The following is a 13826-nucleotide window of genomic DNA, read 5'->3' as shown; positions in this document are numbered from 1 at the left end:
TAATTTAAATCATATGAACTATTTATGGCTTATTTCTAAAATGATAGAATAGCTCAGTCTGCTATTAAATATTACATATTTCATTATTCCTATGACTGGTTGAGCGGAAGGACGAATGATCTGTTTTTTTTTTTGTTTCTGCGGGGGGGGGGGAGATGGGCTTTTCTTACATCTCTGTACGTGTGGTCGTTCTCTTAATAAACCTGTTTTAAAACATTATTATCCCATTTTCCGTCGAACGCGAGCACTGCAAGAAACTGACCTCCACGACCACCCTGTCGAAGCCCGCATATTATATATTTAAAAGTATGATACTGAGAAAAGAAATGAAACAACATCACGTTACGCTTTTCGCAACATCTTCAATCCACACTCATCGTTTTTTGTCTCCACCTTCGCTTTTAGTAGCGCGGCGCATTTTATACATTATTCTTCGTCCCGCCATTGCGTCCCATTTTTAACTTGAGGGAAGTAAGAGATGAATATAATATCACGGTGGAAAAGAGCAGTTATCGTGTGGCCAAAGTGAACGGCACGTGACGTGTTTGCCGCGCGAGGCGCTCCTGCCCGACCGGCGGAGAGGCGCGCGCTCCATACTCTGCTAATTCCTAATTCCGCTGTAACACTGTGATCATCAATCATCAATGTGTCAAATCAATAATCAAACTGTCAACGAATGGATATTGAAGCCCTGATTTCAGCAGCCACTGACTTGTAGTAGCACCCGCAAGTCCATGGAAACTCCTATAAAAATATTTAGGAACATCTCAATTTATTCACCTGATTTCCGAAGAACAAATAATAATAATAATAATAATAATAATAATGATCATAATAACATTTTTGTACGAAACTAATATAACCATATACACATCTGTTATACACACATCTTCTTCTTCTTATTTTTATTATTATTATTATTATTACCGTTTTTTTTTCCCAAAAACTCCATTTGCAGTATAAAAGCATAAGGCAAATTTACTGATGTGATTTTCATATTGTGGTGTTTAATTTCACCAGTGATGTCCATATTTCAGGCTGTCTATGCAGTCGGAAAGTTTCCATTTCAAGTCCTGATGAAGGTACTTACCTTGATCTGGCACAGTAAGGACAGAGTGCTGTATACATAAATCACTGTAAAGTTGCTAATCAAACATTATAAGTCACCTTGGCAGGGACTAAAGAAAAACGAAGCCGAACGTAATCCACTGTGTCAAATAACCAGATCAGAGCCATAGTCATCACTTGCAGATGTGTGTTAGCTTTCGATAAATGAACGTTCAGCTGAGAGAACGGCGGTGTGATATGAAATTCAGCCCATGTCTATAAAAGAGTAGCTAGTGCTCATTACAGTGGTCATCATCGCTGCCATTATTGTCATCAACTGTTACTCCAATCAAAATCGATCAGGTTAATCGCTTTCCTGTCGGTGCATCATAGTATTAATTTACTAGTCAGATAATCGGTCAAAACAGGGTGGTAGGAAAGTAACCAAGTCATAGTAACCAAGAGTGTCAGAACTGTAGGGTATAATCACATATAATCATGTTTTACTGCCACCTCATAATTCTTTGCCCCTCAGTCGGTATCTCTAAAGAATTTGGGTTCAATCATTAACCACATGAAATGCTTCATTTCACTGAAATACTGATATTAAATGGAAGATTACCTAGGAAGACGGATATAAACTGGTAAAGTGGAACAAATCATTTGCTAAAGAATGTTCCCATATGCACCCGATAACATATGACTAGTGCTGTATGTTTAGTGAGGGATTCCTCTCTTTAAGGGAAAAAATAAACCATGAACTGATAACAGTGGTCTTCTTGTGACAGGAACTTAAATCTAGTCTTCAAACATCTACTGGTTAGTGCTGGATCACTTCACACTGTGGACATAGAGCCCTACCGTGTTTCGGAGACCATTCTGCCTGATATGTTATATTCTTAACCAAGGTACTTCACACACAAACACAGTCTGAGGGTTATAGTTTCATACAATTCGGATGTTTTTCAGAAAAATTCAAGTTAATTACCTTTTTGAAAAGTATTACAGAATTTTCTCTAGGATTTAGTCAGCACTTTACACCACAAGTCTGCATCATATGTATAACATAATTTGCAGTTTTTCCAATGGAATGGAACAAAGTATGTGTTGGATGCATGACAGTATAATTTATTGTAAAAGCAGTATGCTAATATTGTGACAGATATTCACCAAGTCTGCAGGGTTTCTTACTTTTAATTCAGCTTAAGGTCCTTTGTCAATAGCCCTTGAGGACCTCAACTTGTAATGCACTGGTCACTTGTCAAGCCTACAAGTTTTAATTACATTTACACTTCTTTATTTAGCAGACCCTTTTCCTTAAAGCAACTTCCAATGAACTCTATGTAGCGTTATCAGCCCACACACCTTATTCACCGTGGTGACTTACACTGCTAGATACACTACTTACAATGGGTCAGTCATCCATACATCAGTGGAACACACACTCTCTCTGTCACTCACACGTCAAATTAAGATGACCACATTTTAGTGTGGTTTCAGCTTCACCTTAGCAGAAGGGAATGTTCCTGTGAAGCACCTAGTCAGCTGGCTCAGACTGGCTAGCTATCTTCTTTTACCAGTTCACTATCACATTTTATAAAAGCAAGGGTCTTTTTTATGACGTGTCGTGTTTTATAACCCAATTTTCAATAATTGTCTGTCTTTGTATTGGCATCTTCTGCCAAACATTCACTTAGCTATGTGGTGGTTTAAAAATTGAGTCCTTAACAGCAATTATGAAGTTTTATTACTGCATTGCTGTTTTATTAAGTTATAGCCTAAAAGATATGATTATTTTATCCTTTATCTTTTTTGTTATTCTTACACAATGTTAAAAGAAGACTAATGGAATTCTCACACATCTGATTTCAAGAGAACAATTTATCACACACACACACACACACACACACACACACACACACACACACACACACACATTTTCAGAACCGCTCGTCCCAGACGGGGTCGCGGGGAACCGGAGCCTACCCAGCAACACAGGGCGTAGGGCCGGAGGGGGAGGGGACACACCCAGGACGGGACGCCAGTCCGCCGCAAGGCACCCCAAGCGGGACTCAAACCCCAAACCCACTGGAGAGCAGGATCTGGTTCAATCCACTGCGCCACTGCGCCCCCCTAACAATTTATCACACATCTTCAGAACCACTTGTCCCATACGGGGTCACGGGGAGCCGGAGCCTACCCGGTAACACAGGGCGTAAGGCCGGAGGGGGAAGGGGACACACCCAGGACGGGACGCCAGTCCACCGCAAGGCACCCCAAGCGGGACTCAAACCCCAGACCCACCAGAGAGCAGGACTGCGGTCCAACCCATTGCGCCACCACACCCCCTCAACAATTTATCATTTCATATTAATTTATCAATTTATTATTTTAGGCTATGATCACACACAGGAAAGTCCAGCCTTAAACAAACAATGTGCACTGGAACAGGAAAACAGGTGTGATTTCAGATGCAGAATATTAAAAATTTGATATAAATGTATGAACATATGGTATTTTATGTGCCCAACAGAAGCATGCCTAAACTGCTGTGAACTTTGGGATAAGCAACTGGGAATTATCCTCCAATCTGTAAACAGGCTTTTCGAAAAGTTTTACAACTGTGTGCTAACAATGAAAAAAAAACATCCATGACAATGACTATTCCACTATCAGCAACTGGTATTGCCAAGAGTCCTTGACGCAGGATGGTAAACAGCACACTGAGAATTTCGTAAGAGCTGTACTAAGACCTGAACTGAGAAGCTGCTTGAAAGTTCACACCTTTTTTCATATGACTTTTCTTATTTTGAGTTGTACATGTGCATAGATATCTTAACATATCTATGGTAAACTTGCAGTATCCCCAGAGCCTTACTTTTATATTTATCACGTAATTGGCACCCCTTTCTAAACTTTGTGTGCAGAAAATCAGCAAGTAAATGTCAAAAACTGATGGTCTGAAGAATGAGGATCAGCAGAATACATTTCAATGAGAACATAGTGTAGACTGTACATCATGAATGAAGCATCATCAGCTTCCCAGCATCACCAAAATACAGATTTCAGACATATGTGAGGGAAAGGGTAGGACTTGGTCTCACTGCGCAGGAGTAAAAAATGGAGATTTACGTTTATATAATTAGCAACTTTCAAATTCTGTTTATGATTATAATCAATTCTAATCAAATACTGAATAACAATAATTATAATTAAGTATATGTTGCTATCTAAGACATTATTTATTTACAACTATATTATTTTGCTTGATATTAAAATGGCGCAGGATTTGCACCACTGCCGAGGCACCCATGGCCCTTTTTCAAATCACACACACACACATTTTCAGAACCGCTTGTCCCTTACGGGGTCACGGGGAACCGGAGCCTACCCAGCAACACAGGGCGTAAGGCCAGAGGGGGAAGGGGACACACCCATGACGGGACGCCAGTCCGTCATAAGGCACCCCAAGCGGGACTCGAACCCCAGACCCACCGGAGAGTAGGACTGCGGTCCAACCCACTGCACCACCGCACCCCTTTTTTCAAATCAGTGCGATGTTAATAGGAATTTTTTGTCTTGCCCCTCCTTAATGATTAACTCAAGGAGAGTATGTTGCACCTCTAGAAGATGTACTTAGCCCAAGTTAAGAAATGTTATCTTGTCGAAAGGGTTTGAGTTTTAAAAGAAATATAAGAGAAAATGTTCATCAGTTGACTAAATCACTGGCTGTGATGCATACACAGTACTGAGAATGAGGTTATGATAACTAGAACCATATGCTCTGCCAAAGACCGGTGCAAAGCTTGTGGCTGTTAACTAAAACCGTATTTTGCTTCACCACTCTTAGCTACATTTAAGAGTATAGAAATTTGTCTGCATTATATTGCAGAAACATTTTTAAAGAGTCCAGGTAGCCAGATAAATGTATGCTTTTGGTGGACAGACTGGCGGAGGAGTGAGACTGAGATCTCATGAAACGGTTCACGGAAATGAAGGATGTTTCATAAGTGGAATTTTTATTATATGTACATTCATTGTCAATAACAAGTACATTTCCTATCACTGTTGAAGACACCGTTTAAAGCCAAATACAATCTGCAAGATATTATGTCTGACACAGATCCAAAATTATACTTTGCGTTAATTATTAAAGCCAAGCAGTGAAAATATTTAGTACCGAATGTGGTTTAAGCTACTCATTGTCAACTTCCGGCATGGCTGACAATTCCGTAATTTTGAAATTGAGTGCTACTTTTATTGTCTGCTGATATTACTGGAGATTTGCGAAAACACAGCTCAGTGTCCTAAGGAAATTAGTTTACAACTAATGCATGATTTTATTGCATCTATTAGTAATTTTATAACATCTATTAGTAGGCTTTTTTTCACAGCTGTTATCAGTAGCAGGTCAGCTTGGCTTTGGTGCTGGTGATAGGAATACTTGTTGAGAAGGCTACTGGTTTCGTTGTGTTTTCTGCTAAGATTTGCAGAGTTAAGATTTGCCTACTCTTGACATTGTTCTTTGTAGTGTTTGCTGCACTTTGCATTATCATGGGGGTCGATTTTCTCAAAATATCTTCATACGATAATGATGGCAGTTCAGTACAAACTCATCATTATACCACTATGATGGCTCCTAGTAGATGTATATCTCTGTGATATTTAGATAAATCTCTGTTCAATGCTGCGAGGAAACTTGTTAGGAAAGGATAATAAAAAACTGAAAAATTAAACTGATTGTTTAGCTAACAGTTTTTAGTGATTCTTGAAGGTAGTATGTGTAAAATACCTAAAATACCATAAATAGCCAAACCTACATTGTGGATTTGAAGTTCTTATTTGTTTTTGTTAAGTCTGTGAATTAAAGTACAGTATGTGATTATTATCTGTATGTGGTGATGTCCATGTCAGTTCAAAACAAGCCAAGGCCTTTGTTTTATATAGTGACAATGATTAACCTCTGTCTGAATGGACACCGTTGACCTTGGTACAACACACAATATAGTGTAGCTGTCGTCAATATGAAGTCTTGTTTGCAGACAGTTGGGATTATTATTATTATTATTATTTTTATTATTATTATTTATTTTACCACTTGCAAAACAGCAATTTTTTTTGCATTATTGTCCTTACGTAGATTTTACACCAAAGCGCATGGGGCAAAAAAAGGTACAAGGAACAACACTAACTCTACAGAATCACATAACAACCACATATTGCATTGTTTTAAATTCACACACACACACAAACACACAAACTTTCAGAACTGCTTGTCCCATACGGGGTCATGGGGAACCGGAGCCTACCCGGCAACACGGGGCATAGGGGACACACCCAGGACGGGACGCTAGTCCGTCACAAGGCACCCCAAGGGGGACTCAAACCCCAGACCCACTGGAAAGCAGAACAGTGGCCCAACCCACTGTGCCACTGTGCCCCCCCTGTTTTAAATTCAATTTTCGGGTAATAAGATTGGGGGAAAGTTAGGAAAGTGGACATGCCCTTTTTGTACATCTTTCTGTAGAAATGCCTCAGCTGAATTAATAAATGTATGTCCAAGGCGCGTTTAAAGTTTCCAAATGGAACTTATTCGGCCTTGTCAGCAGTGCTGATTTTATTATTTTTTTTTAACGCATTTGTTTTTAAAAGTGCTTTTTGTAACGTTATGTATCATGTTGATCATTTCAAAAGCACTGAAACAGTACGCGCACTCGTTCTGGAACGGGAGACGAGTCGTCCTGTCCTTCGCTCTGGAATCTGTTACGGAAAGAGGCGCCGAGGCAGCGCGAGGCAAGCCAGCGGCTATAATTAGTTCCCGGGGGGCGCGCGCCGCGGACGCCTCGCGGACGTCAAGTGAGCGGTGCTGGTCGCGAGCGGGAGTGAGGAGACAGTGGACAGTTTAAAAAATAAATGAATTTTAAAAAGTCTGCGTAAGGATGCATTTATCATAGAACGATTTAAGATTAATGTAAAACACTGGAATTGTGGGGAAAATTGAAGGTAAACAAGCGCCTTTGGTTGGCTAGTATCTGGCCTTTACGCGTTTTGCTTTTCTGCCTGAGACACTACTAGTCTTCAAAGTAATTAGAAGGGGTCTTTAATAGTTGCGTTTTCGTTACGTTGTTCATAAGCGTTTATTCAAAAAGTATATTTTTTGTCAAGTTACTTTTGTTGACTTAATTTTTTTTGTTAATTTCCTCAGATTTGGTAATCTTTTAACTGCAGGACTGCCGCGTTTTCGCAGCGATCGCTGTCGTGTTCACTAAGTTATACAACTACTAAATTATTTACTGCTTACGCTTACGGGTGTGGGAGAAAGCGAGTTAGAAGGCATTTCAACAGCTTTTTAGCGGTTCCCATCACCGGCGGTTCGTCAGCGGCCCGGTGCTCGTCGTCTCGCAGCGGCGCGCGCGCCGCGCACCGGCTCGGCGTGACCTTCACGCGGTCAGCGCGAGCGTGACTCATTGTCTTACACACAGCCGTCAATGACGGTCCTCACTGAACCCGCGTGCGCGTTTTACAGGTCTCAGGAAGGACAGTCGCGCTGGGTGGAGTCCCAGGGGAGGGACACATCCGTCAGTGGCGCAGCTATTATATGTGCGCGCGCACACAAACACACACACGCACACGGTGTGCCACACCCACTCACTCCTTTGCACACTGCAACAATTATACGCGTGCACAAACGCACAAACACACTGACACACACGTTTGCTCACTGGAACAGAAATACACACACAGGCACATTTACACTTTGGGAAAGTTATAGAGACACAAACACACACTGGAACAGTTGCGTAGCTTCGCTGACAGACTTCTGTAAACCTTTCTGCTCATGTCTCTGTTTCAGAAGACACGATGTCCAGACGTCCGGGCAGAGAGAGGATAAAGAAGGTAGCAGGTCAAGGAGGGAAGAGAGGCGACACACCCACAGGCCCACCTCCCTTCAATCTGAACACGAATAGAAAATTACTGGTGTCCACGTCCCTTCCTCCTGACCCCATGACACCCCCTGCCCAGATCCCTGGGACTCTCCTCTGTCATTTACCCTCCTACTGTGACTCCCTGTTCTCCGGATTCTGCGGCCTGCGTGACCAGGGCTTGCTGATGGACTGCAGTCTACACCTCAGTGGCGTCTCCTATGGAGCGCACCGCCTGGTGTTGGCAGCCATCAGCCACGTTGCCGAGGGGTGGCTTCGGCACGGTGAGGCGGGGCCAGGGGCACGGTCAGATGCTGATGAGCAAGTCTCCCCGGCAGGACTACAGGCTGTGCTAGAATTTGCCTACACTGGAGATACAGCCATGGCCGTTGGTATGGTTCCGGATGATCTCACGGAGGTCTGCAGGTGGCTGGGTGTGGAGCGGCTGGCCGAGGCTCTCCGGAGGGACACCGATGATGGACCCTGTTGTCCTGTCAGAGAAAGGGAGTTGAGCCTGGGAGCCATGAGAGGCCTGTGGGAAGAGGGAGTTGGTTGTGATGTGTGGCTACAGGTGGACGGTGGTGAGAGCTTCCCAGGTGAGTGACTGACTAGGGGGAGGAGTCAAGAACCTGGCCCAAGTTAAGCAGATATGACGATAGGGAAGGATAAAGGAAGTTTTGGGAGCTTACCTTTGGGGGAACATTTCTGACACATGACACTCAGCATCATACTGCAGCAGGTGTCATAGTGGTTAGAGCTTTGAATCCTACACAGTTTGAATGCTGTTCCAGCAGTAGTACCATTGAACAAGGTACTTACCCTGAACTGATACAGTAAAAATGACCTATAGCTGTGAAAAATGGGTGAATAATTGTAAATAGTACATTAAAATTACAAGTCACTGGAGGAAATTGTCCATTAAATAAATATTAATGCATTTACTCCAAAGCACCTTACAATTATTTACCCATGTATACCATTAGGTAATTTGATTGGAGTAATTTAGAGTAAGTACATTGTTCAACAGTACTACAGCCAGGGGTAGGGATTAAACATGCAACTTTTGGATCCAAAGGCAGCAATATTAACCAGTACGCTACCAGCAGTCTCAATAACAAGAGTAAAAAGTAAAAAAGTAAATAACAGTTGAAAATGATAAATAGTAAATAATAGAGAGGAGCAAAAGCTCTAACTTCTAAATAACTCAGAACTCTGAACAAGGAACAAATACTAAGCTGGGGAAACGAGGAATGCTGATATCTAATGTAAATATGGTTTGTATAAATACATTCTGCTAGGCCAAAAGAAACACAATTCACATTAAGGGAAAGAAAGTTGTGTTGTGCGTATTCAATCAGGAGTCTGTAGTGCTGTGCTGAGAGGTGGGCGGTAAGTAAGCCTTTCAGTAAGTCCTGTTTTATCTGCAGTTACGCCACATAAAGCAAAACGAGTGCAATATGGCATCTGTCTTGTTCGGCTGGACTTGTTTGCCACGCGCTGTTCTCACTTCTTATCGTCCTCATCTCTTGTGCGATGAGGACGATAAGGTGAGGAAACTGTCCATCAATCACTGCAGCCTTTGAACATTTTGAAGCAACAGGAAAGGAAGACACAGAGCATGTGCCAAGGAAAAAAAATGATGTTTGGGAGCTGGAAGAAATTCTGACCAAGTGTTTCAGTAAACATGACATCAAACATTCATGGGTGCGATGATACAAGTCTGTGCACTGTTTAAATTAACTAGTATAATAGGGAACAGCAAACAACAATGAAATTCATTGTTTACATTTACATTTATTTAGCAGACACTTTTCTCCAAAGTGACTTCCAATGAACTCTATGTAGTGTTATCAGCCCGCACACCTTATTCACCAAGGTGACTTACACTGCTAGATACATCCATACATCAGTGGAACACGCTGTCACTCACACACTATGGGTGAACCTGAGCTGCATGTCTTTGGAAAATTTAGCTAAATGATAACTAAATATTTTACTTTAATTTAGCCTGGATAAACTGATAAAAGTTCTAGTCTGCACGGAGAGATAGACTTTATATCCCTATTTTCAAAGCATGCTGAACCAACACTAGGTAACACACAAAGTGAAACATTGCTTCTCCCCTTAGCCCACCGGGTGGTGCTTGCTGCGGCTGGAGACTACTTCCGGGCGCTGCTGTGTGGAGGACTGCGGGAGTCAAGCGAGAGGGTGATAGTCCTGCCCGATGTGGCAGGCTGGGCACTACACGCTCTCCTTGGTTTCCTGTATTCTGGAACCCTGTGTCTTGGCTGGGAACACATCTGGGAGCTAACGGAGGCCGCGCGACGTTTCCAGCTTCAAGGGGCACTCACACTGTGCCAGGATTTTCTGAAGAATCATATAGATGCCAACTCATGTCTGGACATCCTGGTGCTTGCTGAGACGTACGGGCTTGTTCAGCTGGGTCAGCAGGCTGAGCAGTATGCACTCAGACACTTCTCCTGTGTGGCAGGTGGAAACAAGTTTCGAGACCTGCCAGTCGTGCTTCTCGAACATCTGCTGAAGAAGGACACGCTGTGTGTGGACAGTGAGGTCAGTATGGCGCACCACATTTTTTCTCACTCATTTTCACCATCATTTTGCTCTGTCTCCGTTTATCAATCAGTTTCTCTAACTTAATTTCTATTTTAATGGCTTTGCATTGGTAATATTGGTAATAACCGATATATCACAGATATATGACGTGTGAAGGTTATTGTCCTTAAAGGACAGAGCTGTTGTAATGCAAAACAAATCAGAGAAATCTGACAATAATGTTCTGTTTTATCGTTCCGTAATGTCTTTCTTTAGGTGCAGGTGTTCCGGGCAGTGCAGACCTGGGTGGAGGATGATCTGGGAGAAAGGCTATGCTTTCTGGCAGGACTCCTGGAGCATGTTCGCTTTGGTCTCATGTCCCGAAGTGAGCTGCAGGAGGTCCAGAGCTGCAGCCTGCTGTCCCAGGACCCTAGGTGCAGACAGACAAGGGAGAATGTGGAGGCCTTCCTTCAAATGAGTCACAAGGGTGCACCCTGCAAGCCTCGCACTCACAACCAGGTAAGTCTGGATTTGCAAAAGGAAGGAGATTCTCGCTGTTTGCATCCAGTCTCCATCCAAACACGGGCACTGTCTGCACTCGGTCCATCACCCAATACAGAGAGACATGGGGTAATTGTGATCTTAGCGGGGTTAGTGTACTCACATTCGCAACATTTTGACCCTCAGGTGTTAGTTGTGGTCGGTGGCGACTTTGTGAATGAGGACTTCACCAGGCGTGTTCCAAGCCGGAGCCTATGGTTTGCGCATCGCTTCCAGCGTGGATTGGGTCTCATTAGGACTGTAGAATGGAGAGTGTTGCCTGAGCTTCCGGAGCCACCTCGGTTCCGACACTGCGTGTGTGTCCTCCACAACCAGCTCTATGTCCTTGGAGGACGGAAGTACTATGGGTCATATGACGTTCTGAAGTCTGTAATGAGGTATGTCAAGCTGAAGTGTCTGTGTCACTTGGAGTGGATTTGTTTCTGAAATATCTGTGTGTCTTGTAATTCAGATTTTTTATAGTGTTACTTGAAAGTATGTCCGTCCTTTTTGTCCCTTAGTTTTACCATGAAATGGTGACTTAATGAGAAGCAGTCTTTCTCATGTGACATAATAGGTGTGTAATGACCAATTTCATATGTTGCTTTAGAGGTAATCCTGTGTGTATGCATGAACCAGGTATGTTGGTTCATATGGTGGACCTTGACAAATTAACTGTACTTTAAAATCACATATGTGCATCTGAATCTCTCCTTCTGTTGATGTAATGCACTCATTGTATTTTTCTATGAGATGTACGTCGCTTTGGAAAAAAGCATCTGCTAAATTAATAAATGTGTGTAGTAAAAGACGGAGGCAGCGCAGGTGTAAAAATATGTGAACCCTAAGTTGCACTGGTTAAACCAAGTAGGTAAGTAGAATCAGCTGTGTAAATCATAATAATTTATTTGTTTTATAATATTTAGTTTTTATAGTTTAATATTTCGTACAATAATGACCTTTTCTGTAAGCAGAAATGTGAAGAGTGGCAGCTATTAACAGACAATTGACGATTCATTCCTCAAAAACCTTTTCAAGTAGCCCATAAAACCAGTTTGACCAGGGTTCGCCAGGATCAAAGTTTTAACTTCTGGTCAAGAGGGGAACCTGAAGCATCACTGGTACCCAATATGTTTTTTCCGGTTGCTTCTCCAGGCTAGATCCAACGCAGGGACACTGGGAGAAGCTTGCTGACATGCACAGTCCTAGGGACTATTTTGCTGCGGTGTGTCTAGAAGGGAAGCTGTATGTGCTGGGTGGGAACCGTGACGACACACACTACCTGGATTCGGTGGAGTTCTACTCACCCGAGGACAACACCTGGAGGTAGGTAGGAATAGTAGGGTGGCACTGTAACTTTGTGACTCATGTGGTGGTGGGTATTGTAGACTGGTGCAGTTGCATTTAACTGCCTTTCACAAATTTTTGTCCTTTTTATGCAGAGAAGAGTCTTTAACAGACGTATAGCAGATATATACCTCACATGTACAGACATTATCAGTGCCTTGGTAACGCAATATGTGATAGCAGAAGTGCTGTAATGAGGGTATATCTCTTCGGTTGTCCCAGTTCCTCGTTTATTGTCTTTATCTTTTTCAGCCATCTGTACTATCTTTTATTTTCTTTGTCCTTCCTGTTACTGTTTTATTATTTTTCTGTCTGTTGTATTTTGTAATCTTTCATTTCGCCCTTCTGTCCTCTCTCCTTTCATTGTCTGATCTTTGCTACTTGTCTACACACAACCCAGCTTTTTTTGTCCCAGTGTCTTCTGTGCCTCTCTGCTCACACACTTTCACATAGTCCTCTTATTGCATCAACTTTTTTACTGGGTTATTTTCTCTTTGCTCCTTTCTCTTTCTTTTCCTTCTTTTGTATATCATCACGGACTCACCTGACCTCTCCTACCACCTCAGCTTTGCTCACCCACTGGATACAGAGCTGTGTGGACATGCTGCTGCGGTGCTGAATGAGGAAATATTCATTTCCGGGGGGTTCAACACACGTCTAGGCTGCTTGCCATATCTGTGGAGATACGACCCCTGCATGGGCTCTTCTTACTGCGCCCCCATGACAGCAGGGGTGGGGCGGGCTGGGCATGCCATGCTTGCTTTGGGGGGCAGACTGCTGGTGGCAGGAGGGCTGGAGCCCTTGTGGGTGGGATTTGGGGACCAGCTGCAGTGCGAAGCTTATAATCCCGCCCTCAACACGTGGACTCCATTTCCCCGGCTGCCCCGGCCTCACCTCTTCCCTGCTGCCACGCTGCTGGAGGGACTGCTCTATCTGCTGGGTGGATCCTCAGCCGACTCTACCAGGGACACCCCATGGGTGCACTGCTATGATCCTCACACACAGTGCTGGGAGAAGCTGGGATCTATGCCACACCCATATGCTGACCTCGCTGCCTGTACTTTACAGGTGCCCAGAGAGTTGAGGGAGTAGGATGCACGAGCTTGCACACACATCCATACACATGCACACACAAAAAACTTAAATGACTTGTTTCATACAATAATATTTTTATTCTGTCTGCTTTTTGGGCTTTTAACAACCTTGTGAGTATATTTTTATTGACACAAGAGCACAATAAATTAATACAAGAGAAGATAAAGTTACACTACTGGTTAACAACATACATAAATGCCTAGTATGCAACTTTATATTATGCTCCTGTTATCCTAACCTCAAGTAGTTAAATTGGAGGAATGATGGGGGAATCACAAAAATATGGTAAATGATAAAAGGATATTAAATCGGCATTAAGCG

The 13826-nt window shown here is 42.9% G+C and overlaps 1 protein-coding gene across 1 annotated transcript; it reads left to right on the top strand.

Moving 5' to 3' along the window:
• Positions 1-6871: 6871 nt before the first annotated feature.
• Positions 6872-13533, top strand: LOC108940934 (kelch-like protein 33). Its single transcript, XM_029256515.1, has 7 exons — positions 6872-6903; positions 7901-8566; positions 10099-10541; positions 10800-11042; positions 11211-11461; positions 12219-12389; positions 12977-13533. Exons 2-7 carry the CDS (start codon positions 7909-7911, stop codon positions 13500-13502), a joined length of 2292 nt encoding a protein of 763 aa, XP_029112348.1. The 5' UTR covers positions 6872-6903; positions 7901-7908; the 3' UTR covers positions 13503-13533.
• The last annotated feature ends 293 nt before the right edge of the window (positions 13534-13826 follow it).

This window comes from Scleropages formosus, chromosome 11 (assembly GCF_900964775.1).
Source record: "Scleropages formosus chromosome 11, fSclFor1.1, whole genome shotgun sequence".
NCBI lineage: Eukaryota > Metazoa > Chordata > Actinopteri > Osteoglossiformes > Osteoglossidae > Scleropages > Scleropages formosus.
Note: the sequence above shows the minus strand (reverse complement) of the source record. Positions and strands in the feature narration are given on the sequence as shown.

What these genes read in the sequence shown, in the direction of transcription:
- LOC108940934 (XM_029256515.1), top strand. Translation starts at nt 7,909, where the DNA reads ATGTCCAGACGTCCGGGCAGAGAGAGGATAAAGAAGGTAGCAGGTCAA. An exon ending in AGCCTCGCACTCACAACCAG is followed by an intron (nt 11,043 to 11,210) that starts GTAAGTCTGGAT and finishes TTTGACCCTCAG; the next exon opens with GTGTTAGTTGTGGTCGGTGG. An exon ending in CCCGAGGACAACACCTGGAG is followed by an intron (nt 12,390 to 12,976) that starts GTAGGTAGGAAT and finishes CTACCACCTCAG; the next exon opens with CTTTGCTCACCCACTGGATA.